At 39.9% G+C, this 22,359-nt stretch overlaps 2 protein-coding genes across 2 annotated transcripts in view; both read right to left on the bottom strand.

Annotated features, from left to right (window-relative positions):
• The window catches only part of ehd4 (EH-domain containing 4), a 20,705-nt gene extending 15,419 nt beyond the window's left edge, over positions 1 to 5,286 (bottom strand). Inside the window, exons 1-3 of the mRNA XM_042500711.1 lie at positions 5,229 to 5,286; positions 4,801 to 5,041; positions 2,741 to 2,838 (exon numbers count right to left, since the gene is read on the bottom strand). Of these exons, the coding sequence (XP_042356645.1) occupies positions 2,741 to 2,838; positions 4,801 to 5,041; positions 5,229 to 5,286 (397 nt within the window). The remainder of the gene's footprint in view (positions 1 to 2,740; positions 2,839 to 4,800; positions 5,042 to 5,228) is intronic.
• A 6,999-nt stretch (positions 5,287 to 12,285) lies between these two features.
• On the bottom strand, positions 12,286 to 14,990 carry LOC121953543 (scavenger receptor cysteine-rich type 1 protein M130-like). Its single transcript, XM_042500710.1, has 5 exons — positions 14,919 to 14,990; positions 14,303 to 14,611; positions 13,925 to 14,209; positions 13,094 to 13,419; positions 12,286 to 12,342 (listed from the first exon to the last, which is right to left on the bottom strand). The coding sequence occupies exons 1-5, from the start codon at positions 14,971 to 14,973 to the stop codon at positions 12,286 to 12,288; spliced, it is 1,032 nt and encodes a 343-aa protein (XP_042356644.1). The 5' UTR covers positions 14,974 to 14,990.
• Positions 14,991 to 22,359: the final 7,369 nt, after the last annotated feature.

Raw genomic sequence — 22,359 nt, 5'->3', positions numbered from 1 at the left:
TGGGGACATTTCTAAGACTTCAGAACATTTCCAGGATTTTAGGATATTTCTAAGACTTCAGAGTTTTCATAGGACTTCAGGATGTTTCTTGGGTTTTTGGACATTTCTAGTATTTTAGTGTTTTTCTTGAATTTTAGGACGTTTCTATGATTTTAGCACATTTTTAGAATTTCAGGACATTTTTAGGATTTTAGGACATTTCTAGAATTTTTTTGGACATTTTTAGCTTTTGGGGGACATTTCTAGGACTTCAGGACATTTCTTGGATTTTAGGATATTTCTACGATCTTTATGACATAGGACGTTTATAGGATTTAAGGATGTTTTATGGATTAAAGGATGTTTCTTGGATTTTAAGGACATTTCTAGTATTTTAGGACATCAGTGTCTCAGCTGTGTCCTCTGTGGGGGATCCTCCTGTGGCTCTTTTTTAGATCAACAAGCTCTATGCTGATGCTGTTTTATGTCTCTGACACCTGATGGAGACTAAAAGGACAAAAACAAAACTGTCGATCACTTTATTGTTAGTGTTTTTTAGTTGGGAGTTTTAGGGGCCAGATTTGGCCCTCGGGCAGTAAAGTGAATATCACCGGTCTGCCGATAATCGTGGAGCTCCAGAGTTTCCTGCAGTGCCTCTGAACTCAGACTTAACCGTTGAACTCCACCGAGTTGAAATAAAAATAGATTTCTTTATCAGCAGTTGCACTTTCCTGAGAAATAAAACTGAAAATAACTGAGAGTTCTGTTCCTAAAAAATGAAAACTCTCCAATGCAAAGCAAAATGCAAAGCATGGACCCTGAGCCATAGACACACTCAAATAAATAGAGTCATTTTAGCATGTACACAGCAGCATAATTCACACCTGACTGACTGAGTTAACCCTTTGAAACCTTTGAACTCTGAGCAAATTGGTTTGATTTCTTTCAAAAATATGGGAAAAATGCAATTAGCAACTTGGAAAAATATGTCCTGCAAACTGCAAGAAAGTAGTTGGTTTTTTTTACAAAGCTAGAGAGAAAATTTTAGAGAGAGAGCTTTATTTCTAAATATCATAGTTGTACAATTAAAATTATTTTACAGAATTATTATAATCTTTAAGCAGATTTATCCGTTTTTCATTTATTTTTTCTTTCTTTGTTTTATTTTTTTATTTTTTGCTAATTTTCTTGTAATTTTCTTGTACTATTTTGAGCACAAAACTGCCAGTGGACGAACAGCTGCAGCTCTCTCTCAGCGCCGGATCAGATCTCCGCAGCGTTTGTAAACGTCCCTGATGTTCGCTGGCGATCAGTTTCTGCGGTTTCAGATCTGCATTTTTAAGGTCTGTTCACCAGCAGCCGTGATTCGTCAGAGGAAACGGACCCAGAGACAAAACAGGAAGTGAGACGAGGGAGGGATGAAGAGTTTCACAAGATCATTTTAATGTGAAAAACCCTCCACACAGTCAGGTTTTACCTGAAGAAAGATCACGGCGTCATTAACCCTTTACGTCATTTTAGGGGTTAAAAATGATCCGCCGCTATGTTTAACAGCAAAGAAAAAAAACCTAAATTAACAACTTGCCAAACACTGCCTTCATTCATATTTCCATGAAAGCTGCACACTAACAGGGTAATATTACTTTATTATAATATAATAAACCATGTTGCTAAAGACCTTTATTGCTCCCTATAATTAAAAGCATTCAAAACTATTTTTTGCACATTTCTTCTACTTTCTCAGGCTGCACGAGTGATAGATCACGCTAAAATAATGTCGACACCTGTGGAGTACGTGGATTTTTTTCTTCATGTCACTCTATTTTCAGTGTGATTGTATTTTTTTATTTTTCGTTAGTTTACTTCTTTTTTTGCTGCCAGTTCTCATTTTCAATTCTCCGTCACTTTTTTGTCATTGGAAGAAACTGACACTGAAAAGAAAGACATGACAAATAAAAGAATCAAAAGACTGCCGTGGAAAAAAAACATAACAATAATAATTATTATTATTATTACTGATGATTATCATTATTAATTATCACCATCATCAATATTAGTATCATTATTATTATTATTATAATTACTGCTGTTCTTGTTAAAAAATATTATTATTAGAATAATAAACCTCTATTTTAGTAGAGAAAATAATTCTGACTGGTGTTTTGTAATGAAAACGAGCAGATTACATCGATATTTCTGCACTGTGAAGAGGGAAACCCTCGATATGCAGAGTGTGTGATGATTGACAGGTTGCTCTTCATGCAAAATAGATTTGGGGGTTTAAAATTCAATCAAGCTGCTTGACAACAAAGAGCTAAACAACACAAAGGGTTAAAATCGCTGAGAGGGTTCATCCTCTGCAGAGCAGGAACGAACCATGACGCAGAGGAAAGGAGGCAGAGTGACGGCCGACGGCGGGTTTATGACCGCGCTCTACGTCCTGTGAGTCGCTCTATCGCTCTGTATATCGTGTGAGAACAGCTGCTCTGTGATCTGTGAGGACGCCGTGACCTCTGACCTTTGACCTCTGACCTCTGACCCCGGCTGCCCGAGAGTCTCCAGCCTTTAAACTGAAGCTGATGAATGAATGAGGAGCCGCTCGGATCCCGGCAGGCCGACGGCTCGCTGACTCGTACAATGTGAGGAAGTGAAAGAATCTCAAGGACTGTTACACAACAACACAGAGGAGCAGCGGCTTAGTCAGCTCACACACACACACACACACACACACACACACACACACACACACAGAGTTCATTACCTCTGCTGATTCGTTGTTTCTCTCCTGACAGGATCCCGGGCGTGTCGATGACGCTGATGCTCTGAAGAACCTGATTGGGCATCTGAGAGCAGATAAACCTGCACACACACATGCACGCACGCACGCACACATGCACGCACGCACGCACGCGCGCGCACACACACACACACACACACACACACGCACGCACACACACACACACACACAGGAGAGAGTGAGAGAGGTGTTTCAGACTGTTAAGTCTCCTTTTTTAGGTTTTTGCTCCTAAACTAAGCTCACTTCATCCTAACTGAAGCGCTCAGGGTTTTTTCATATTTGGTACTTTTGATTCGTACCGTGCACCCGAAAAATGTTCGGTCAGTTGGTGTTCACACTGAACTTGGCTGCACATGAACTATACTACTATGAAAGGATATGAGTCAGCAACCTGCTCGGTATGAGCAACTGTGACAGTTCGCGACTCATTTTCTCTTCTGGGAGTGAAATTATCATTTCAGTTTTTCATCGTGTCGTTACCTGCTGCTTTTTAATCACCTCTAACAGCTTTGGTACATTTAACTTAGCTTGCTTTTATTGTGGTTATTTTTTATCTTATTTTATCCTTGTATAATATCTGCTATTTTATATCTGCTATTATTTATTTCACTTTTATCCTTAAGCATGAGCATTGCAATTGTTTTATTTTTATCCTCCTTGTCATTGATTTTTTTCTTTTTCTTATTTTATCCTTGAGATATTAAACTGCTTTTTTGGTGCGATATTATACTGTGCAAATATAGCGCATGTAGATGCAGCAGTCTGCAGCTATATTTTTGCAATATTTTTCTATTTTTTCGAAGCACAACTTTCCTACAATAGAGAAGCACTTATCAATATCTGGAAAAGTTGTGGAGTTTGGACTGAATGCAGCAGACCACGAGAGGATCTCTACCAACGGCCGAGCGGCCAGTCAGACCAGGGGGGAGAAACAAACCGGCATCAGGAGGATAAGATGCGATCGAGGCTCAGCAACAAATCTACACATACACGTGGTTAACCCCTAACATCCCAGATCTAGCTGTTTTGCTGGATGGGTGGACCTTGTTTAGAGCCAACAGGACACAAGAGACTGAAGCAAATTCAAAAAAAAGTAAAATTTGTATTTTGCCAACAGCAGCAACCGGATGTTTTTTTTCTTAGTAGCTGATGATTTTAATCAACTCATCCTTCATCTGCAAAGATGTAGCAGCATCAAGGACAAATGTAATTTTGTTTTTGAAACTTTGTTTAAAAATATGATTCATGAATCTAACTTGTACCTTGTATTATTTTGATCGCAGAGGCTGGTGAAGGCCATGTAACTTTCCCTCCTCAGCTGTAGGTGACATCTACTCCGTGTCCTCAGCACAGACTGTCTTTTGCTCTGTCTGAATGTCTCACCTCGCTCTAGTGTTTGTCTCTATAGTACGACTGTGACTGCAGCTCTGTTCGTACTGTAGTTCCCTCTGGGGACAATAAAGCGTATCATGATCTTGAAGACCACCTTTCAGCTCCGTGCTCGAGTACGGCACACTGTGTTCACACTGATCGATCCAACAGGACGTGTGTGTGTGTGTGTTTGTGTGTGTGTGTGTGTGTTTACGACCTCTCCGTCACCTCGTCATAAATATAAAGTTTAAAGATAAATTTAGCCGACTGACCCGCCGCGCCGACACGTGGTGACGCACACACACTTCCCCCTGGAAACAATAACTTACTGAGGTTCCTCCATCACACCCGTGTGAGATGGGATTCCTGGTTAAAGGAATGCCTCAACTACACACACACACACACACACACACACACACACACACACACACACACAGAAACAGTGGGAGGGTCGACTGTCCGTGCACTTCCTGCTGCCACTCTAACAAATATTTCTGGACAGAGGAAATATTTTTGGACCAAAGTGTTTTCAACTAAATTTAAAACCTTGCTACAAAGCCTGAGCGTGTGTGTGCATGTGTGTGTGCGTGTGCATGCATGTTTGTGTGTGTGTGTGTGTGTGTGTGTGTGTGTGTGTGTGTGTGTGTGTTTACCTGTTGAGGAAGGAGTTTCCGAACGCGTTGAGCTTCCTGAAGGGTTTCTTGGGGTCGACCACCAGAGCGTTGCCAGGGACGACGCCCTCGTTCTCTCCGTACATCACGGCGATGAAGCCGTCGGTGGTCGGCTCCGGACCGATACGCATCCCCGGAAAATCCTGCTCCAACAGGTACCTGACAGGACAGAGACAGAGAGACAGACAGAGGGTTAGTGGAGGACAGCAAGTGTCCTCTCCACCTCCTCACATATTTCCCACGTATCCTTTCATCCGAGCGCCGAGCGATCACACGGTTTCCCTCATCAAAGAAAAGTGAGAGAGGAAGGAAGCGATGGAGGACGACTGCGGCGTCTCTGTCTTCTCACTTCCTGTTGTCGCAGCCAAAATGGACATCAAAGACACAAAAGCCAGGGTGGAGACAGAGACCGTTATTATCCTTCAGCGTGTTTACTGTCGCAAATCGTCGCTCTGCGACCGTCGACATGTTTCCACTCAGCAGCTAGGATTTTCACCAAAGTTATCAGCTGTACTTTTTTTTCAAAACTTTTTTTTTCTCATTTCACTTCACTACGGAAAAATCGTAAATAAAAAGTTATTATTATTATTCTTTTAATAATTAAATCTTTTCTGTATTTATTGTTTGTTTGTTTGTTTATTTATTTATTTATCTAACCAGGAATATTCCCACAGAGATTCAGAATCTCTCTACTGAGGAAATTTCTCTAAAAAAGAACGAGTAAACTAAAAAGTTAAAACAAAAAGCATAAAAATTCACACACAAGCGACAAACTTAAACGGTCAGTTAGCAGCGCTCAGGAGCCGAACATTCAGTGTCCAAACGGTCCTGAATGCTGTTTCTAAAATCTCCAGTTAATCTCAGGTCCAGTTTAACGTGAAGATACATACATACATACAGAGTAAAACACATGAACAAGAGGTTGAAATCAGGAAAACAATTATAAAGCACGGAAAGCAAGTGATCACGTGTCCACGACTGTCTGCATGTGTGGACCAATCAGAGAGCGCAACTTCAACCGTCAACTCTGCTGGTTTCACTTCACCTCCACCAAAGAAGAAGAGCGAAATATGTCGACTCTGCAAATTACTGGCGACTTAAAGCATTCTTTTCAGTTCCCATGATTCATAGCATTCCTCGGGGCAGGGTGGGGCCTCGGTACTGGGACACGGACACACACACACACACACACACACACACACAGCAGTAACGTTTACTCTGCAGCTCGTGTTGGACGTAAACTGATTGCAGGTCAGTTCTGCTGGTTGTGTTTGCTGCCAAAACGTTGGACTGTTTGTATCTAATATGCACGCACACACACACACACACACACACTCCCTCTCTGCAGACATGAGATAAGCTGAGTGTAACTGCAGTGTGATGACCTCAGCTCTCAGTCAGTTTTTCCTTCCAGGCCACCGTACATTCACATTCAGCCTGTTGGAGATCAATAATCCTTCACAGTCAACGTGTCGTCACCACGATATTTTTTTCAGCTCACGGATCAACATGTGGTCCTTCAGCAGAGACCAAACTGCTGCCTAAAGCTGCGTTCAGTGACACTCAGCTCAGCTCCTACAATAAGTCTAAAATACACTGTGGAAACTAAATAGTTACATTCAGACTGTTCAGGTCAAAAAATGCTCCACTGAAACCCATTCAAACCGACATTTTGACTGGTTTTACGAACAACGATTCGCAAAACTTACTAATACTAAATATAATTTCACTTTTAATAACTGCGCCAAATTATCTCTTATTAACAGTTTAAACTTTAAAGAGTTCTGCTTTCGATCTGCAGTTAACGTGCTGCTGCACAGACTGTATGAGGCTGCAACCGAGGAGCTCACAGGTGATCGAGACAAACTGACAGAGTCTGAGCAGGTCACAGCTCGCCTCCGCTGTCAGCGATCCAGCTGAAAACCGGCTCTACCTCCACTCTGCAGAGCTGCACGACGCAACACACATGCAGCTATGCACCATCACCTGTAGCCCTGCACGGCGGCGTGTCCCGCTGCACGGCGGCGTGTCCCGCTGCACGGCGGCGTGTCCCGCTGCTGTCAAGAGTTATCAGCAGCTTCAGGTGACTGAGCACTGATAACAAAATCAACAAACCTGCTCCATTAATGTTTCATCAGCCGAATTGACCTCAACACCTGGTTCATTTGTTTGATATCTTAAATTAAGTGCTACCTCCTGTGTGTATTAGTTGCAAAGCAAAACAAGTTTAAATCTGAAGATTTTCAAAAGACATTTGGCTTTAACATTCTGGTAAAGAGAAACATATTCTGTTTATGATGATTTAAAACAAAAAAACCCTCAAATTCACACATTCACACAAGATTCTGGAAGCAGAAAATGTTTGACAGGTTTGCTTTTTTAAACACCGCAGTGATTCAGTGATTAAAGTTTAATATACATTTTTGCTTTGAAAAAAATATCAGTGATTAACTGATTAAGGCTGAACATGTAAAGACCCTTAAAGAAAGTCAAACCAAATCCCACTGAAAAATCTGCCAATTTAAGCATCCTAACTATTTTTATCCATAAAAGCTGCATGTTGGACTCACGACCTCAGTTTGTTTAATCCTGTCTGTTTTCTGCCTGGAGGCCGACACGTCGTCACGAGTTAAAGAGCTGATCAACACACTGCTGCCCCTCACACTCTCTCTCTCTCTCTCTCTCACACACACACACACACACTCCTATATATGCAGGGAAATCTCACTCTTACACAGATATTTGTAGCTACAACATTAAAATTGCTGGTTATCGTCGTGTCTCATCGCCCTGTTTTCTTCACGGCTCTGTTCACTATCACACATCGCTTTATTAACGCTCAGCTCAACATTTCCTCATCAGCTCAATCAGAGCGGTGACATCACATCCTGTTGTGACGCTGCGGGCGGGAAATGTTATTATTGACTGAAGGTCGGCCTGAGCTCAGAGGAAACATGAATGCATATTGTATTGTGCTGTTTTGTGCTTTTTAAATGAACTGACTTATCAAGCGACAATAAACGCACAAAAAAATCAATCATCGATTAACTGATTGAACATCTTTGGGTCTTCGGTGTCAGGACACCTTCAGGAAACAATGCCAGACTTCATCTGAAAATGTCATGATTTAAAGCTCTCTTGCTTAATCGCAAACGCACGCACAATTTTGAAATGTTCACAGAAATCGAACAAATGGATCCAGTGTTTTGGGTCATCTTTTGTAATATAAATTCACCGAGCAGCTCTGCTAAAGACAGCAAAATGTTTTAGTTTGTTGGTCCATTGTTGTTACGTCTCATCAGCAAAATGTCATAAAAAGTCATAAATCAAATGTAAGTAAAACTATAAAACTCACCCAGGTTGTCTTTCTATGATATTACAGTAGAAGTTAAATTGCCAAAGTTAACTGAACAGTTTCCTCTGCAGCAGCTGCTCCTCAATCAATCAATGTGATCTGATCAGCTCTGACCGGGTCAACAGTTTAACCCTTTAGGGCCCGCTTTAATGTCACACAAAGTCGTCCTGCTCTGCGCACAAAATGCACTTTTCAAAACCAAGCTTTAAAAAAACATTATACATTGAAATTATTTTCTACTTTCATTGAGTTAATTTTTTAAAAATAAAATAAATATCAAATATTCATTATTTTCAGAATATTAACCCTTTAAATGCCTTTTTTGCCATGATGTCACTATGATTTTAGATAATTTTTTAAAAACTATTTTCAATATACAACATGCAAAGTAGATTTTTTATTTTTATTTTGTTGTTATCTCAGCCTGGGATATGTCCGGGATTTGTAGCTACATTGATTTTTATACATTATTGTTTTTTGTGTAGTGTCAAATACTGACAATTAAACCACTCTGCACACAAAATTTACTTTTTAAAAATCAGGCTGTTTGTCCTTTCCTCTAAATATCAAAATATAAAATGTGTTTCTGTTTAAAAAGTAATGTTGCAAACGTAGCGAGATACAAGTTGGCTGTACACCAATCTTTTCAGTTGTAATGTTTGATCTCCAGCGCACAGCTGATAGCTATGTGGTTTGTTTACATCAAGTAACAAAAGTGCATATTTCATGTATTTAGTGTGGACAGTGTGGACAGTGTGGACAGTGTGGACAGTGTGGACAGTGTGCACATGATAGCCAGATGATTGTTTGCCATTAGCACACGGTGTTGTGTTCCACTCACACGATTTTACACCAACTGCAATACGTGTTTAATTTGTAGCGACTCATACTCACTGAGCTGCATTTTTACAAAAGGGTTGATATTCAAACACACTGAGTGGGTTACTGCGCCGTAGTGTCCACTTTGCAGCCGTGCCTCTTCTCACTCATTGACCTGTGTCCTCCTTACTTCATGCATGTCACAGCTGTGGTTTCACTGCACCAGTGGACACCATGTCAACGCCCGTCCTCTCTACCTGCTCCATGCAAGTAGAAGTAATAGTATAAGACGGTTTTGTCCAGTCTTTCCACTGTCAACAGGACAGAAATCAAAGCTGACAAACATCTTTAAAACTCTTCACAAAAATGGTTTCACTTTGAAATCACACTCAGAAAAGAGAATCAGCCTCAGGTCGGGGTGTCGCTGCCCTGCGTCCGTCCTCTCATCTGTCCTCTCATCTGTCCTCTCGTCCTCAGGTCGGACTCAACAACAACAAAAACGCCGGAAATATCACAACTTATGTCAGCCGGAGCGACGGAATAAAGGAACTGAACAATGGCAGGTCAGTTACACAGAAATGATCCTCAGAAAACCTCACTTTCATCCCACACATCCGTCACATCTGTCACGTTTAACCCTTAGAATCCCAGAGCGACATCAGTTTTTTTGCGCTGCTTCCAGACACTTCTCACAAGCATTTAAACTTTTTCAAACTTGAACAAATTAGTGTGATTTCTTTCAAAAGCTTGGGAAAAAAAGGCAATGAGCATCATAGATGTTGCACGAATGGACAAAAAATCTAGTAACCTTATAATAATCATAATTTCAAAAATAAAACTATGCTACAGAATTTTTTCTCTTCTTTCTTTCTTTTCTTTTTTTAACCAATTTTCAGTTAATTTTCTTGTACGTTTTACTGACTCAAAGTCATTGTGGGCTTTTTCATCTCATTCTTGTGAACGACGTGTTAAGAACACCTGGAAAGAATTTCTTCAAATTTGGCACAAACGTCCATTTGGAAACAACAATGACCTGATTTAAATTTGGTATTCAAATATCAAAGGTCAAGGTCAGTGTGAGCTTCTTCATCTCATTCTTGTGAACATGATATGTTAACACCTTGAGGGAATTTTTTCAAATTTGGCACAAACGTCCACCCGGACACAAAAATAATCTGGTCAAAGGTAGAGGTCACTGTGAGCTTTCGGCCTCATTCATGTGATCATGTTACTTTAGGAACATCTTGAGGGAATTTTTACAATTCTGGCACAAACATCCACCTGGACACAACAATGATCAGATTAGAATTTGGTGCCAGAAGGTAAAAGCTCAGTGTGACCCCTGACCCCATTTTTGAGAATGCAGTATCTTAATAAGGTCTTAAAGGAAGACAAGATATACAACAAATTCTTCTGAACTACGTAAAATTACCACATTTCATCTGAGTTTATTAAAGTGGTTTATTTTCTTACAGGGAAGTGATACATTTATTACAGTTAACTGAATAATTTCATCATTCTGTGTATTGAATCTTCCAGCAAAGGTGTACTGATAGTATTTTGCTATTAGTACTACTTTTTCCAGGCAAAATAAACATTTTGCTGTTAATTCTGTCATAAAAAAAGCTGTCCTGTTTACTTTAAATCCTTGTGAGCAGACGGTCGAAAGTGACGTCAGCTCATCGTAGAGCATTGCCTCATTTTTATTAAACTTTTATCCTCTGTGACCTCTTAAGGCTCTTTCTATTCAGATTCTTTGCCAAGTTATGGGGAAATTTTGTATCAAAATTCTGTCAGTACAAAATTCTTAATTAAAATTAAGCAATTTATTTATGAATAAATCCTAAATCCTTAATTTTTAAAAAGCTAAATGCTCCACCACAAAAGTGAGTATACAGTTACTTAGAATTCTCATCGGTCGGGCCATAATTTTGGTGATTTTTTTTTTATCTTTAATGTTTTTTGTAAACATTTTTTTTAAAATTTGTGGGTGATTTTTCTTCAAAAAAGATTTTTTAAGAAAACAAAGGCATCTTATCTTCAAAAATAACCAAAAACAACACCATTTATCCGAACCAGAAAATGTTAAAACAGAAATTCTCTGACTGACACAAAGTGAAAAAGTGTGCTGTGGTCTGACCAATCCATTTTTTTAAATTGTTGTTGGAAATCATGAATGTCGCTAAAGAGGAAAAAGACCATCCAGAGTTTTAACAGCTCAAAATTCAAAGTAGTCATCATATTCTGAATAAGTGCATATTTTCATTTACATTTCAGTTTAAGCATTAAATATCTTGTCTCTGTGCCATATTCAGTTGAATATATGTCAAAACAGATTTAAAAATGATTGCGTTCTGGTTTACAAAGCATCAACTTTTTCGGAATTAGGTTTGTAATACAGAATTTAGAGGAATCATTTTTCAAGTGTATAGTAACTCAATATGTAACATTATTTGGCCAAGATTGTTTTCCATCGGTTTAGGTCGATGTGTCTTTGGCTTCAAATAGTGCGGGCTGCTTGGACCTGCTGGGGCTAGTTTTCAAATGAAAGTTGGTATTTGTGTTTAAGAGGTTTAGTGTTTTAAGACTTTTTTGGAAGAAACCACTGAGCTCTGAGCTGAGAGCTCCAGCAGGAAGGCAGAACCTATGAAGAGACAGCAGCAAAATTTAGTATATAATGCAAAATAATAACCCCAAACTGCTTGTTTAAAGGGAACATGCGTATAAAAATTCATGTGGATGTGCGATGAGCCTTCGTGGAGATGTTACTCAGCTCCCTGAGCTCCTTCCTCCTCACTCGGCCCTCTCTCTTCTGCAGAAACACCCGCGTTTTAACAATCCAGCTCAGTTTTCTCCCGTCAATCCCCCTTTTGCCTCCTCCTGGCCTGCAGAGACATGGCAGCACAAAGAGGAGGCTTCCTGCATCACTCCCAACTTCTCTTCGATAAACACACACTGATGGCTTCCCCAGTGAGCAACTTTTGGTTCTAATAACATTCTGGGAAAGTTACAATGCAACCAATGCAATGTTTTATTATGTTTCCAGCAGCAAGTTTTCTTTTAGTTTCCAGAATGTTCTTCTTAAAGTTCAGGTAACACTCTCTGTAATTATCAAAAAATGTTAACATTAGAATAAAATGATTTTCTTAAAACATTATTGCAACCTGTAACATTTGCCAATGCTGTGGGAACGTTTCCTGCCAGCTGGCTTAATTTCACTCAGTGGTCTAAACAGCAGACTTGTGTCGGTACCTTACAGTGGCATTAAACGGCAGCGTTCGCCAACAGCAGAGTCAGCGACAGGACGACAACTCTGATGATAAAAGGTGTCCGACGTCTTGGATCTGACCCTGAAACACATGGACAGTCATCACATCACTAAACATCACGAGTCCAACAAGTCACATTAAACAGAAACTGTAGACCTGAAACCTAAAACCCCAATTCCTAAAAAAGTTCAGGACACTGTGTAAAATGCAAAATGCATTGATAAGCACATCCTTTTTGGAAGTTGAGACAAGAGCATGTTCACCACTTTTTCTTTTGAAAAAAATCACTAATTTTTTGGGGACACTTCAGTGAGAGAAAGCGGCTTTTGGAAAAATGTATTTGCCGTTGTCTTTGAGTTTTTATGTCCCAGTCACTAACACGGAAAGGCGGACTTTATGACCTATACTGCAGCCAGACACCAGGGGGCGATCCAGACCAAAAAGTTACACTTTAGGGGAGCTGTCATGTTGTCCATCTTTATATACAGTCTGTGGTGTCAACAGTGTGGGGTCCACCAGTAGAAACCAGAGACTGAGCTCTGTTGGTGCATGCTGTGCACGGTGTGCTTTTGGTTTTTAACGGACTTGGAAAACACACCTTCAAGGACTTCTAAATGCTGAGGTATACTCTGATACTGTGATACCGCCCAAGACTCGTCGACAGTTTCAAATACAGCCATTGCCACAGCCTCACTTCCTTCTGTTTAAGTCACACGTCACGTGTCACACAACGACAGGAGTCACAGTGTCATTCCAGAAACAACGGCACGGACTCTGAGGTCAGCTGATCGTTTTCATCTTTTCCAAACCTGCATGTGAACAGTCAGCTCACCTGAGACGGTGACGGAGAGCAGGCGGCTCTCAGAGGAGAAGTCACGAGAGAAAACACGGACGCCGTAAACGCAGCTGTAGGTCCCGTGGTGGGCGGGCTCTGCAGCAGGAAACGGGAAGCTGGCAGAGTGATTGACAGCCGGCCGGGTGTAGTCACGTGATGAGTCGGAGGAGGCGAAGCGGAGCTTGAAGGAGCCTCCTGGATACTGAGGCTGGACGGAGCAGCTGATGTTAAAGCTGGAACACCCCTGGACACCTGAAACCCCTGCTGCTGGGCCTCGGAGACCCCGTCCACGGACACGGAGATGTTGGGCCGAAACAGCACGTCTGTAAACACACAAAAGATGTCATCAAACAGCAAATCAGCAGATTTTTAAAAATTTCTCAGCTTCGGCTCCTTCGTCCTCACGTCTCCTCCTCACCTTCTCTGCTTGCACCTGCCACGGGCACGACTGAGACGCAAGGAAAGAAAGCGAGCGACGGACATGAGGAGTATGATGACATGCACCCTGTGTGTTGTCCTACACAATAAAACCTTGTCCTCATCTCCTGCTTTCAGGCCCGGTGTCCTGTGAACGTCTCTTTCATCGGTTGACGTCGTTTGGAGACACATCAAACCTACGAGCGACCGCTCGAACCTCTTCACCATCTTTCAGCAGCTGAACTGCTCTCACAAACTCAGTATTTTCAAGTATTTATCTGTCTGCATTCAGCAGCTGATTCACTGAGGCAGCAGCTCCTCAGACTCCGTCACAGCTGCTGGAGACAGTCTGCTGCATCTGAGTCAACCTGAGTACATTACTGTCAGAGATGATGTCACTGATGGGCTTACCTGAGCAGGTGAGTTCCATGATGGAGGACGAGGAACTGGGTACTGCACAGTTCATCAGAGAGAATCCAGACTGAACACAGTGAGACAAGATCCACCAAGTAGATATATCTGAGGACTCCTGTCTCACTGTTACAGAAACAGCAGAGCCACAGTCGAGCTCTCTGCAGGCAGCTGCTGCTTCGTTCAGGGTCCAGCCAGAGTCACTCACTGGTCTCCATTCTCCTTGCAGTTTCACCTCCAGTGTTCCTGCACAGCGACTGTCTCCTCCCACCAACCTGACCGGCTCTGAACAGAAAGCAGAGAGTCGTCAGTAAAAGAATAAAGTGAGTTTCATGAGAACAGAAATGAAGCAAATGAAAGCTGCAGCTCCTCTTCTACCTGAGCAGGTGAGTCCAGCATCTCTGCCACCTGAGCAGGTGTTTCTCTCTGAGCTTCTACAGTCCAGCAGAGCAGACTCGTGGCCTTCACACTGGAACTCTTTGGTCCACTTTGGAGCCTCCACTTCTCCATAGAGCGCCCCCTGGAGGACCGAAGGAGCCCCACAGCCGAGCTCCCTGCAGACCACCTCTGCATCCTGCAGGTCAAAGCCAGCTTCACACACCGAGGACCACCTCTGGTTAGTCTGGTTAGACCTCACCTCCAGTCTGCCTGAGCACAGACTGGTCCCATTAAGCAGCCTGACAGAGTCTGGAGAGATAGAAGAAAATAAAATAGAGAGAGAGAAAAGACACCAGACACAAAATAAAAAGACGTCATCAAACAACAAGTCAGTGATTCAAACTGGACTCAGAACAATTCCAACATCAGTTCATCATGAACAACAGGACACATCTTTAAAACACCATAGACTGCAGCTACTTTACATCACACTGACATTTAATACACTCTAACAATTGCTGCACATTTTTGAACATAATCAGGCTCATATGGAAGTCAACCTGGGTACATAACTGTCATAGATGATTGTAACTGATGATGTCACTGATGGGCTTACCTGAGCAGGTGAGATTCAGGATGGAGAATGAGGAACTGGAGGATGCACACTCCATCAGAGAGAATCCAGACTGAAGACAGTGAGGCTGGATCCACCAAACAGATATATGTGAGGACTCCTGTCTTGGTCTGAAAGAAACAGCAGAGCCACAGTCGAGGTCTCTGCAGACGACTGCTGCTGTCTTCAGGCTCCAGTCAGAGTCACTCACTGGTTTCCATTCTCCCAGATGTTTCATCTCCAGTGTTCCTGCACAGCGACGGTCTCCTCCCACCAACCTGACAGACTCTGTCAAAGACGTGAAGTTAATGAAGAAACTGTCTGTTGATTCTGCTTTAATGGTTCTTTATCTCTCTTTCCATCTCTGTTTACCTGTTGAGGTGTGTGTTCCTTCAGCCTGAAGTCCTGAAGAGAAAATCAGAGGATAACCATCAGTTTAAGGCAGCGTGATTGCTAAGTAGGTATGCTATGCTAACAAGTAAACTTGCCACTAGGTGAGAATATTGTTATGGGAGAGGATTAGGCCCAGGCAGTTTGAGAAAAAAGTCAAAATGATTAGAAAAAAAGGTCAAATCACATAATCACACAAGTTCCTAAGAAATACTTACTGATAACACTGAAAATTAAATTAAAAACAACCATTAGGGGGCAAAACAAATGCAGAAAAAAGCATGGCATAAATTAAAAAAAAAAAATCAGACTATAAATTAGAAATTGTTCCTTAAATCACTTCAAAACACACAGGATATATTTCAGATCTGTGATGACCCACAGGTCAGTTTTTATTTTGAAGTCTGTCTATAGGCGGCAGCAGCATGGAAATGTGATTTAAAAACAAAAAAACAAAACAATTTTTGACACAGAGGAAAATAGTTATAGAGATGCTGACCGGTGAATTTTAGAGGGGTGTGGCTCTACACATAAGTTGTCCAAATTTCACAACCGTTGAGCCAATCATCACTTACTTGTAGATATTTCCACATAAATTCCTGAAACGCAGCCCAAAAATTGAATTCAAACCGACCACTAGGGCCGATACAAATACAAACAACACGGGCATAACATTACAAAAAAACAGCCTATAGATCAAAATGTTCTCTTCCAATCACAGAATATATTTCTTATCTATGCTGACCCAAATATGTGTAATTATTTCCAAGTCTGTCAACAGAGGGAGGGACAATGCAATTTTCAATTAAAAACACAAAACACATCTTTGCCATCTTCTAAACTTAAGGGTCTGATTTATGACAATTTCTCTGTGGAACATCATTGGCCTAAAATCATTAAAACGTATCAAAAGCTTGTTTATACCTCATTGTGTCTTGAAGATATTAAACACTGAACTTTAGAGGGATGTGGCTTAGCATGTAACCAATCCTCATTCTAATAATAATGATAATAAGAATAATAAGAATAATAAACATTTTTGTATAGCACAAAATGCAGCCCAACTTGCTTGGCACAGAATAACATGCACCAAGTCCTTCACAAGAAAATACACAGAAAACATAAAGACATTATAAAACCTGCATGTAAACAAATACAAATAATGCAAAAATAAGAGTAAAAAGAGAATGCACAGAATGCATCACATAAGATGGAAAATAAAACCGGTGAGATGCTAAAAATAGAGTGTATAAAATCGATAAAAATCAAGGAAAAATACAACATTTTAAAGAGGTGCAGCAGTGTGTAAGTGCCAAACAAAATGCAGAGCAGTTAAGGCTGACGTGAAGAGATAAACCTAAATATGCTACATAAAAAAACAGAAAATGGTCCGTAACCGCTGGAGCCAATCCCAGCTGTCATTGGGCGAGAGGCGGGGTCACCCTGGACAGGTCGCCAGACTTTCACAGGGCCGACACATATAGACAGACAACCAGTCACACTCACACGCACACCTACAGCAATTTAGAGTCACCAATTAACCGGACCTGCGTGTCTCTGGACTGTGGGAGGAAGTCGGAGACCCGGAGAGAACATGCAAACTCTGCACAGAAGGGCCCATGCGCAGGGTCCGAACTTTTGCCCGAACCTGGATTTGAACTGGGGACCCTCTTGCTGTAAGGCATCAGTGCTAACCACCACACCACCGAGCCACCCTCACTTAATTAATTAATTAGTTAATTAACTGATTAATTAATTAATTAAAAATTTAAAAAGGGACTTGGCATAAAAAAACCTCCGACAGAGGGGCGTTGCTCAGCAGAGATGTGTTGAGTCTGTAGTTGATCAGGATCTTGGCTCTTTGACAGGACAAAAGTACAAACATGTATTTTCTTGTAGGACCAGATCACAGGGTGAGTCTGAGAGGGTGCACCTCGGTACCAACTGCTGACATTGACGATTACATTGATAGATGACTAAAATAATTACAAAATGATGAAAAGAACAAAATAAATCTTGATGTGGGTGTGTGCGAGCAGAGATTCAATATAAATATGTGAATAATAAGACATGATGTTTAAAGCAGAGTTATCCAGGTCAGCAGCAGGTGATCCATGTCCAGGTGATCCATGTCCAGGTGATCCATGTCCAGGTGATCCATGTCCAGGTGGACGTCTCTCTGTCCGCTGTCATCAGCTCATGTGAAACGTTTCAAAACCTGTTCGCTCTACATTAGACATCTGCAAGTAGAAGCTATAATTGCAGCCATGTATCTTTGTTTTTGTTGTAAGCTCCTTTTCCTCAGCCCAAAAGCCTCAACAGCTGTCACTCAAATCAAACTGCTGTTGATTTAGTTCTTGTAGGACATGGTGATATTTCATATCATTATTAGCCATGTGACCTAATGACATTGGTCTCATGCTAAGCTACAGTTAGTCTGTAAAACATATTAATGCTTTCATTCATTAACGGAGACTTGGTACTGATCATGTGACGTTTCAAAACCCGTCTCGAGCTATGTGCCGAAGCTGAAAGCGATGAAACGTTTAAAAACAGTTTAATCTTGGGTGTCGAAATTACCATCTCTAATATGTGTGTGTGTGTGTGTGTGTGTGTGTGTGTGTGTGTGTGTGTGTGTGTAGATGTAAATAGATATATGGAGCTATAATTTTCATTCACAAACAGAAATTCTCTTATTCAGCTCCTAAGTTTGTGTCTCAGTCAGCTTAATTAATAACAATTAAAGTGTCGAGCTTATTTTGTTGTTATATATTTTGTTTTATTTGGATCTTGCTTTTTAAAATATATTTATTTATTAGCTATTTATTTTCTTGTCTGTTTATTTTGTCTGTTTCAATTTTATCATTTGTATACTGCTTTTTTTACTTGAATATTTCAGATATTTTTAAAACATTTTTGACCTGTGCTGTACCTTTAGTTTCACCTGATGTTTTGTATTTGTTCAGTTTGTCAATTAAAAAAAAAAAAAGAGTCCAAGTGGATGTTTTGTGTAAAATTGTTGAGCATCCATGTTTTCACAGACATGGATCTAAACTGTAAGAGAAAGAAACTTGCCGGTAAGTCTGTTCTGTATTATTTTGGGCTGAGGGTCCATCTCTCTCTGCACAAACTTCCAAAAATCATAGAAAGTCCTAAATTTCTAAAAATGTCCTGAAATCCTAGAAGCTCCTGCAGAAACATCCTAAAATCCCAAGAGATGTCCTAAATCCGTGAAAAGCCTAAAATCCTACAAACTTCCTAAAATCATAGAAACATCATGAAATCATCCTCAATTCTTAGAAACTTTGTAAACGTCAGAAAATCCTTAAAACATCCTAAAATTGTAACAACGTCCTAAAATCCCAGAAATGTCCAACAATCTTAAACTCCCTAAAATCTGAGAAATGTGCTAAAGTCCTACATTTTTAGGATTTTAAAAAGTTTCTAGGATTTTAAGACATTTCAGGAATTCTAGGATGTTATTTCTGTTAATATTTTACAGATATTTACATTTTACTTTGTAAAATATTAGTAACATCCTAAAATCCAAGAGACAAGCTGAAATCATAAAAACATCCTATAATCCCAGAGACGTCCTAAGATCCGAAGACTGTCCTACAATCTTGTATGTTTTAGTCTAAACGTGAATAATAAGACCTGATGTTGAAAGCAGAGTCTTACCTGATCCACGTCCACGACAGAAAGGAAATCACATCCAGAAAACAGAGAAAAGTAGTTCCAGTCTCAGTCCAGACCCTGTCCCTGCTGGAGTCTCTCCTCATGCTCTCTCTGCAGGTCCCCACTCATTGCTGATTGCTGCCAGCTGGCTCTCTCTGCTGCCTACCTGGGTGTTGTAGTTTTCAGGGGTGGCCGCCATCTTGGTTGTAGGCCGTTGCGGCCACTTTGCCATCTCCCCGTCCAGGACTCACCGTTTCATGAAGTTTCACGAAGCCATGAGCCGAACTGCAGTAGCAGGAAGAGGGAGACTCCGTCTGAGGACATTTTGTCTCTGTGCCTTTGTGTCTTTGTTAAATTGCTACGTTAAAGATCATATTTACACCCTGTGAACTCGAGTTCACTCTCTGAGCTGCGTCTCTGAGGAAATGATGATGGACTGTGGTTTCTGTTACTGTGACAACCAGGGCAGGCTGACATGTCCCTTTCAGATTAAACACTGTCACTGTCTTCTTATTTCCGCTCGATGTCTTCACATCAGCACAGAGGACACTCACTTATAACTAGAAACTAACACTTATATTAATAGTGGATGAATCTGTCAATCCAATTTTTTAAAGAAATCATTCAGAATGTGTATAAAACATCAGCAAACAGAGTCCAACAGGTGTCTTTGACGTCTTTGAGTGTCCTGTTCAAAACCCAAAGATGTCCAGTTCTTTCATCAGGATGTGCTTTCCCATTTAAGTTTGTTTTTTGGAGAGACTTAAGACAGACAGCCTCAGGCCCCGGACTGCAAAAGCTCTGTCCCCTTTAGTCTTCTAATGTCCTTTCACATGTTTTTAAAGATCTTAATGGTCTTGGTCTCATTTATAAGATTTGCTCTGATTGTATGAGCTCTCTCTGGAGCCTTCAGGTCTGCCAGCAGTGGCATTTAAAATGTCCCAAAAGTTAAAACCAAAACTCACAGTTAGCCATCTATTTATTGTTATTGTCAGCATTTGTGAAACAACCTTCCTGCATGTCAAATAATTGTTTAAGCACAGGAGAGAGGCTGTATCTTGTTCTTATTTTACCTCTGAAAAAGTGGCTTTTTTGTTTCTATTAAATTTTTTGGTGATTTTAAAAAAACTTTGGTGATTTATTTTCTTTAAAATGTTTTCTCAAAATAGTTTTTCTTTAAAAATTCTGGGTGATTTTGTTTCTCTTTAAAACTGTGTGGCAACTATATTTTTGTTTAACATTTTTTAGAAACGCTGCTTTTACCAACGTAATATATCGAGCTGGAAAGTCTCTATAAGGCAGGAGAGGAGGGGGGCCGGATGGGTTCAACAAACTCTGCACTTTCACCCTGGAGTCAACTGTTCACTTCCTGTGTGAATTTTAAGCCAAATCATGACTTTTTAAATTTTTTAAACCTAACGACATGCTTTTGTTGCACAAGGAAATAAACCTAAATACAAGGTGTTCTACTGACGTATGTGTATTTTAGAAAAGACTGTTTGCATCTAACAGGCAGAAACTGTACATTTCATTCCTTCATGTTTTTAACATGCTTGAATGACAATAAACTAAACTGAAATAACAGACATAAATTAACATGACTTCCTGGAACGACAAAAACAGACGCAGGAGGACTCCTTCACGTCATATGTAGAACGGCACTGACCAAACGGCGACATGTTAGGATTAAAACGAGTGGTATAAATATGGCAAGCTAATGCTTAACTAACTGATGTTAAAATGGCACTGTCTTTGGCAAAGAGCACACTATGACTTGTTTGGGTCTTGAAACTCAAAATTTAGGACTTGGGAGTTGAATGAAAAGACTTGAGACTTAAGTATGACTTGCAAAACAATGACTTACCTCTGATTTATATGTGAATTTATTTTTTAAACAAACATTTAAAGTGAATTAGAATCAACAGATGGTGTGACACAGGGTTCATCTTATCTCTTCTCTTAGGACAAGTTTGTTTTCTTGTAATCTGCACTTTGGACACCAGGTGGAGCCGTGTCCCCATCTAAAATTTAACAGACATATCACTGGACAAGCTGTAAAAATAACTATTTAATGAGAGACACAAAGAAAACAAGTAATAAATACAGAAACAGAAAAGGACAGAATCATCATTTTACACCCAAATCACAGAAGGTTTCATTATCACAGAGACAGAAATCTGATTCTTTTTAAAATGTTTTATATCTTTTCTTAAACTACGATGCCTGACTCCTCCTGCTAACATCATGTAGGCAAACAAGCACAAAGAAAGATGCAGGTACTTTTAACCCTTTTCACCACAAATCTGGTATTCTATCCATCCCTGCTAATCATTTTTGTTTGAATCATCCACTGGTTTTACAGATTTAATTCCTTACAGTTTATTTTAATCAACCTGCAGAGTCTTAAAACTTTTAGAAGACAGTAATCTTATTTATTCTCCAAAATAATAACAAACAACCCTTCTATAGTTTAAAATCTATACATAGAATGGCATGTGTCAAGGGGGAAACAATTCAAATTCATTCATATGAATTAAATAATTGTGTTTGCAGATTAACTTTTTGAAACAAATACGGCTGATTTCTTAAAAAAAAAAAAAAAAAAAGCATAGGTAGAAAGCCCCCCAGAAAAAAAGGTTAAAAGTTGCTTATTGCCTTTTTATCTGTATCTGTATCATTACTAGATTATTAATCCGCAAAAACAATTTTAAATATATAATTTTGATAAATGGAAACATAGATATCTGGAAATTTTTCCCTAGCTTTTAAAAAGAATGATTTCTTGTAATTTCCTGGGGCATGACTTGTCGAGTTGCTGATTGTCTTTTTTCCCTCTTTGTTTCTTTAAAGAAATAAAAAAAACATTTTTGACGCCGTCCTGTAGCTCCGTTGTCATACAAAGAAAACAGTCTCCAGTTTCAGGAAAAAACACAGAAGTCTATGGGTTTGTCAAACGTACATCAGGATAATTACAACATAAACGAGGATGGAGATTGAAACGTAGAGCAAAGAGTTAGAAATATTTCTGTTAACAAGTTGTATGATTTGAATGAATTTAAAAATCTGAAAATTATGAAAAAAAGAAATGCAAATACAAGATGTTTTGACGACTGTTGCTGCATTTCTGTTTACTTTGCAGAATCTTTTTTTTTTGTTTATAACAGATTAATATGACCTAAATCCTCCATTAACAAACATATTGACCTTATGAGAGCTGCTTGGTTTGACATCTGGATGATTTGTGAGTCTGAAATCACTCACTCAGTCACTAATCACTCATTAAGTGTCTTTGTAAAATTCACCTGGATTATGACGATATATTACAAAGTTGCGGATTCAAAAATTTAGATTTTATATATTTCTATATATAATTAAA

The sequence above is a fragment of the Plectropomus leopardus genome, chromosome 14 (assembly GCF_008729295.1).
Source record: "Plectropomus leopardus isolate mb chromosome 14, YSFRI_Pleo_2.0, whole genome shotgun sequence".
NCBI lineage: Eukaryota > Metazoa > Chordata > Actinopteri > Perciformes > Serranidae > Plectropomus > Plectropomus leopardus.
This window is presented reverse-complemented; position numbering and strand designations above follow the sequence as displayed.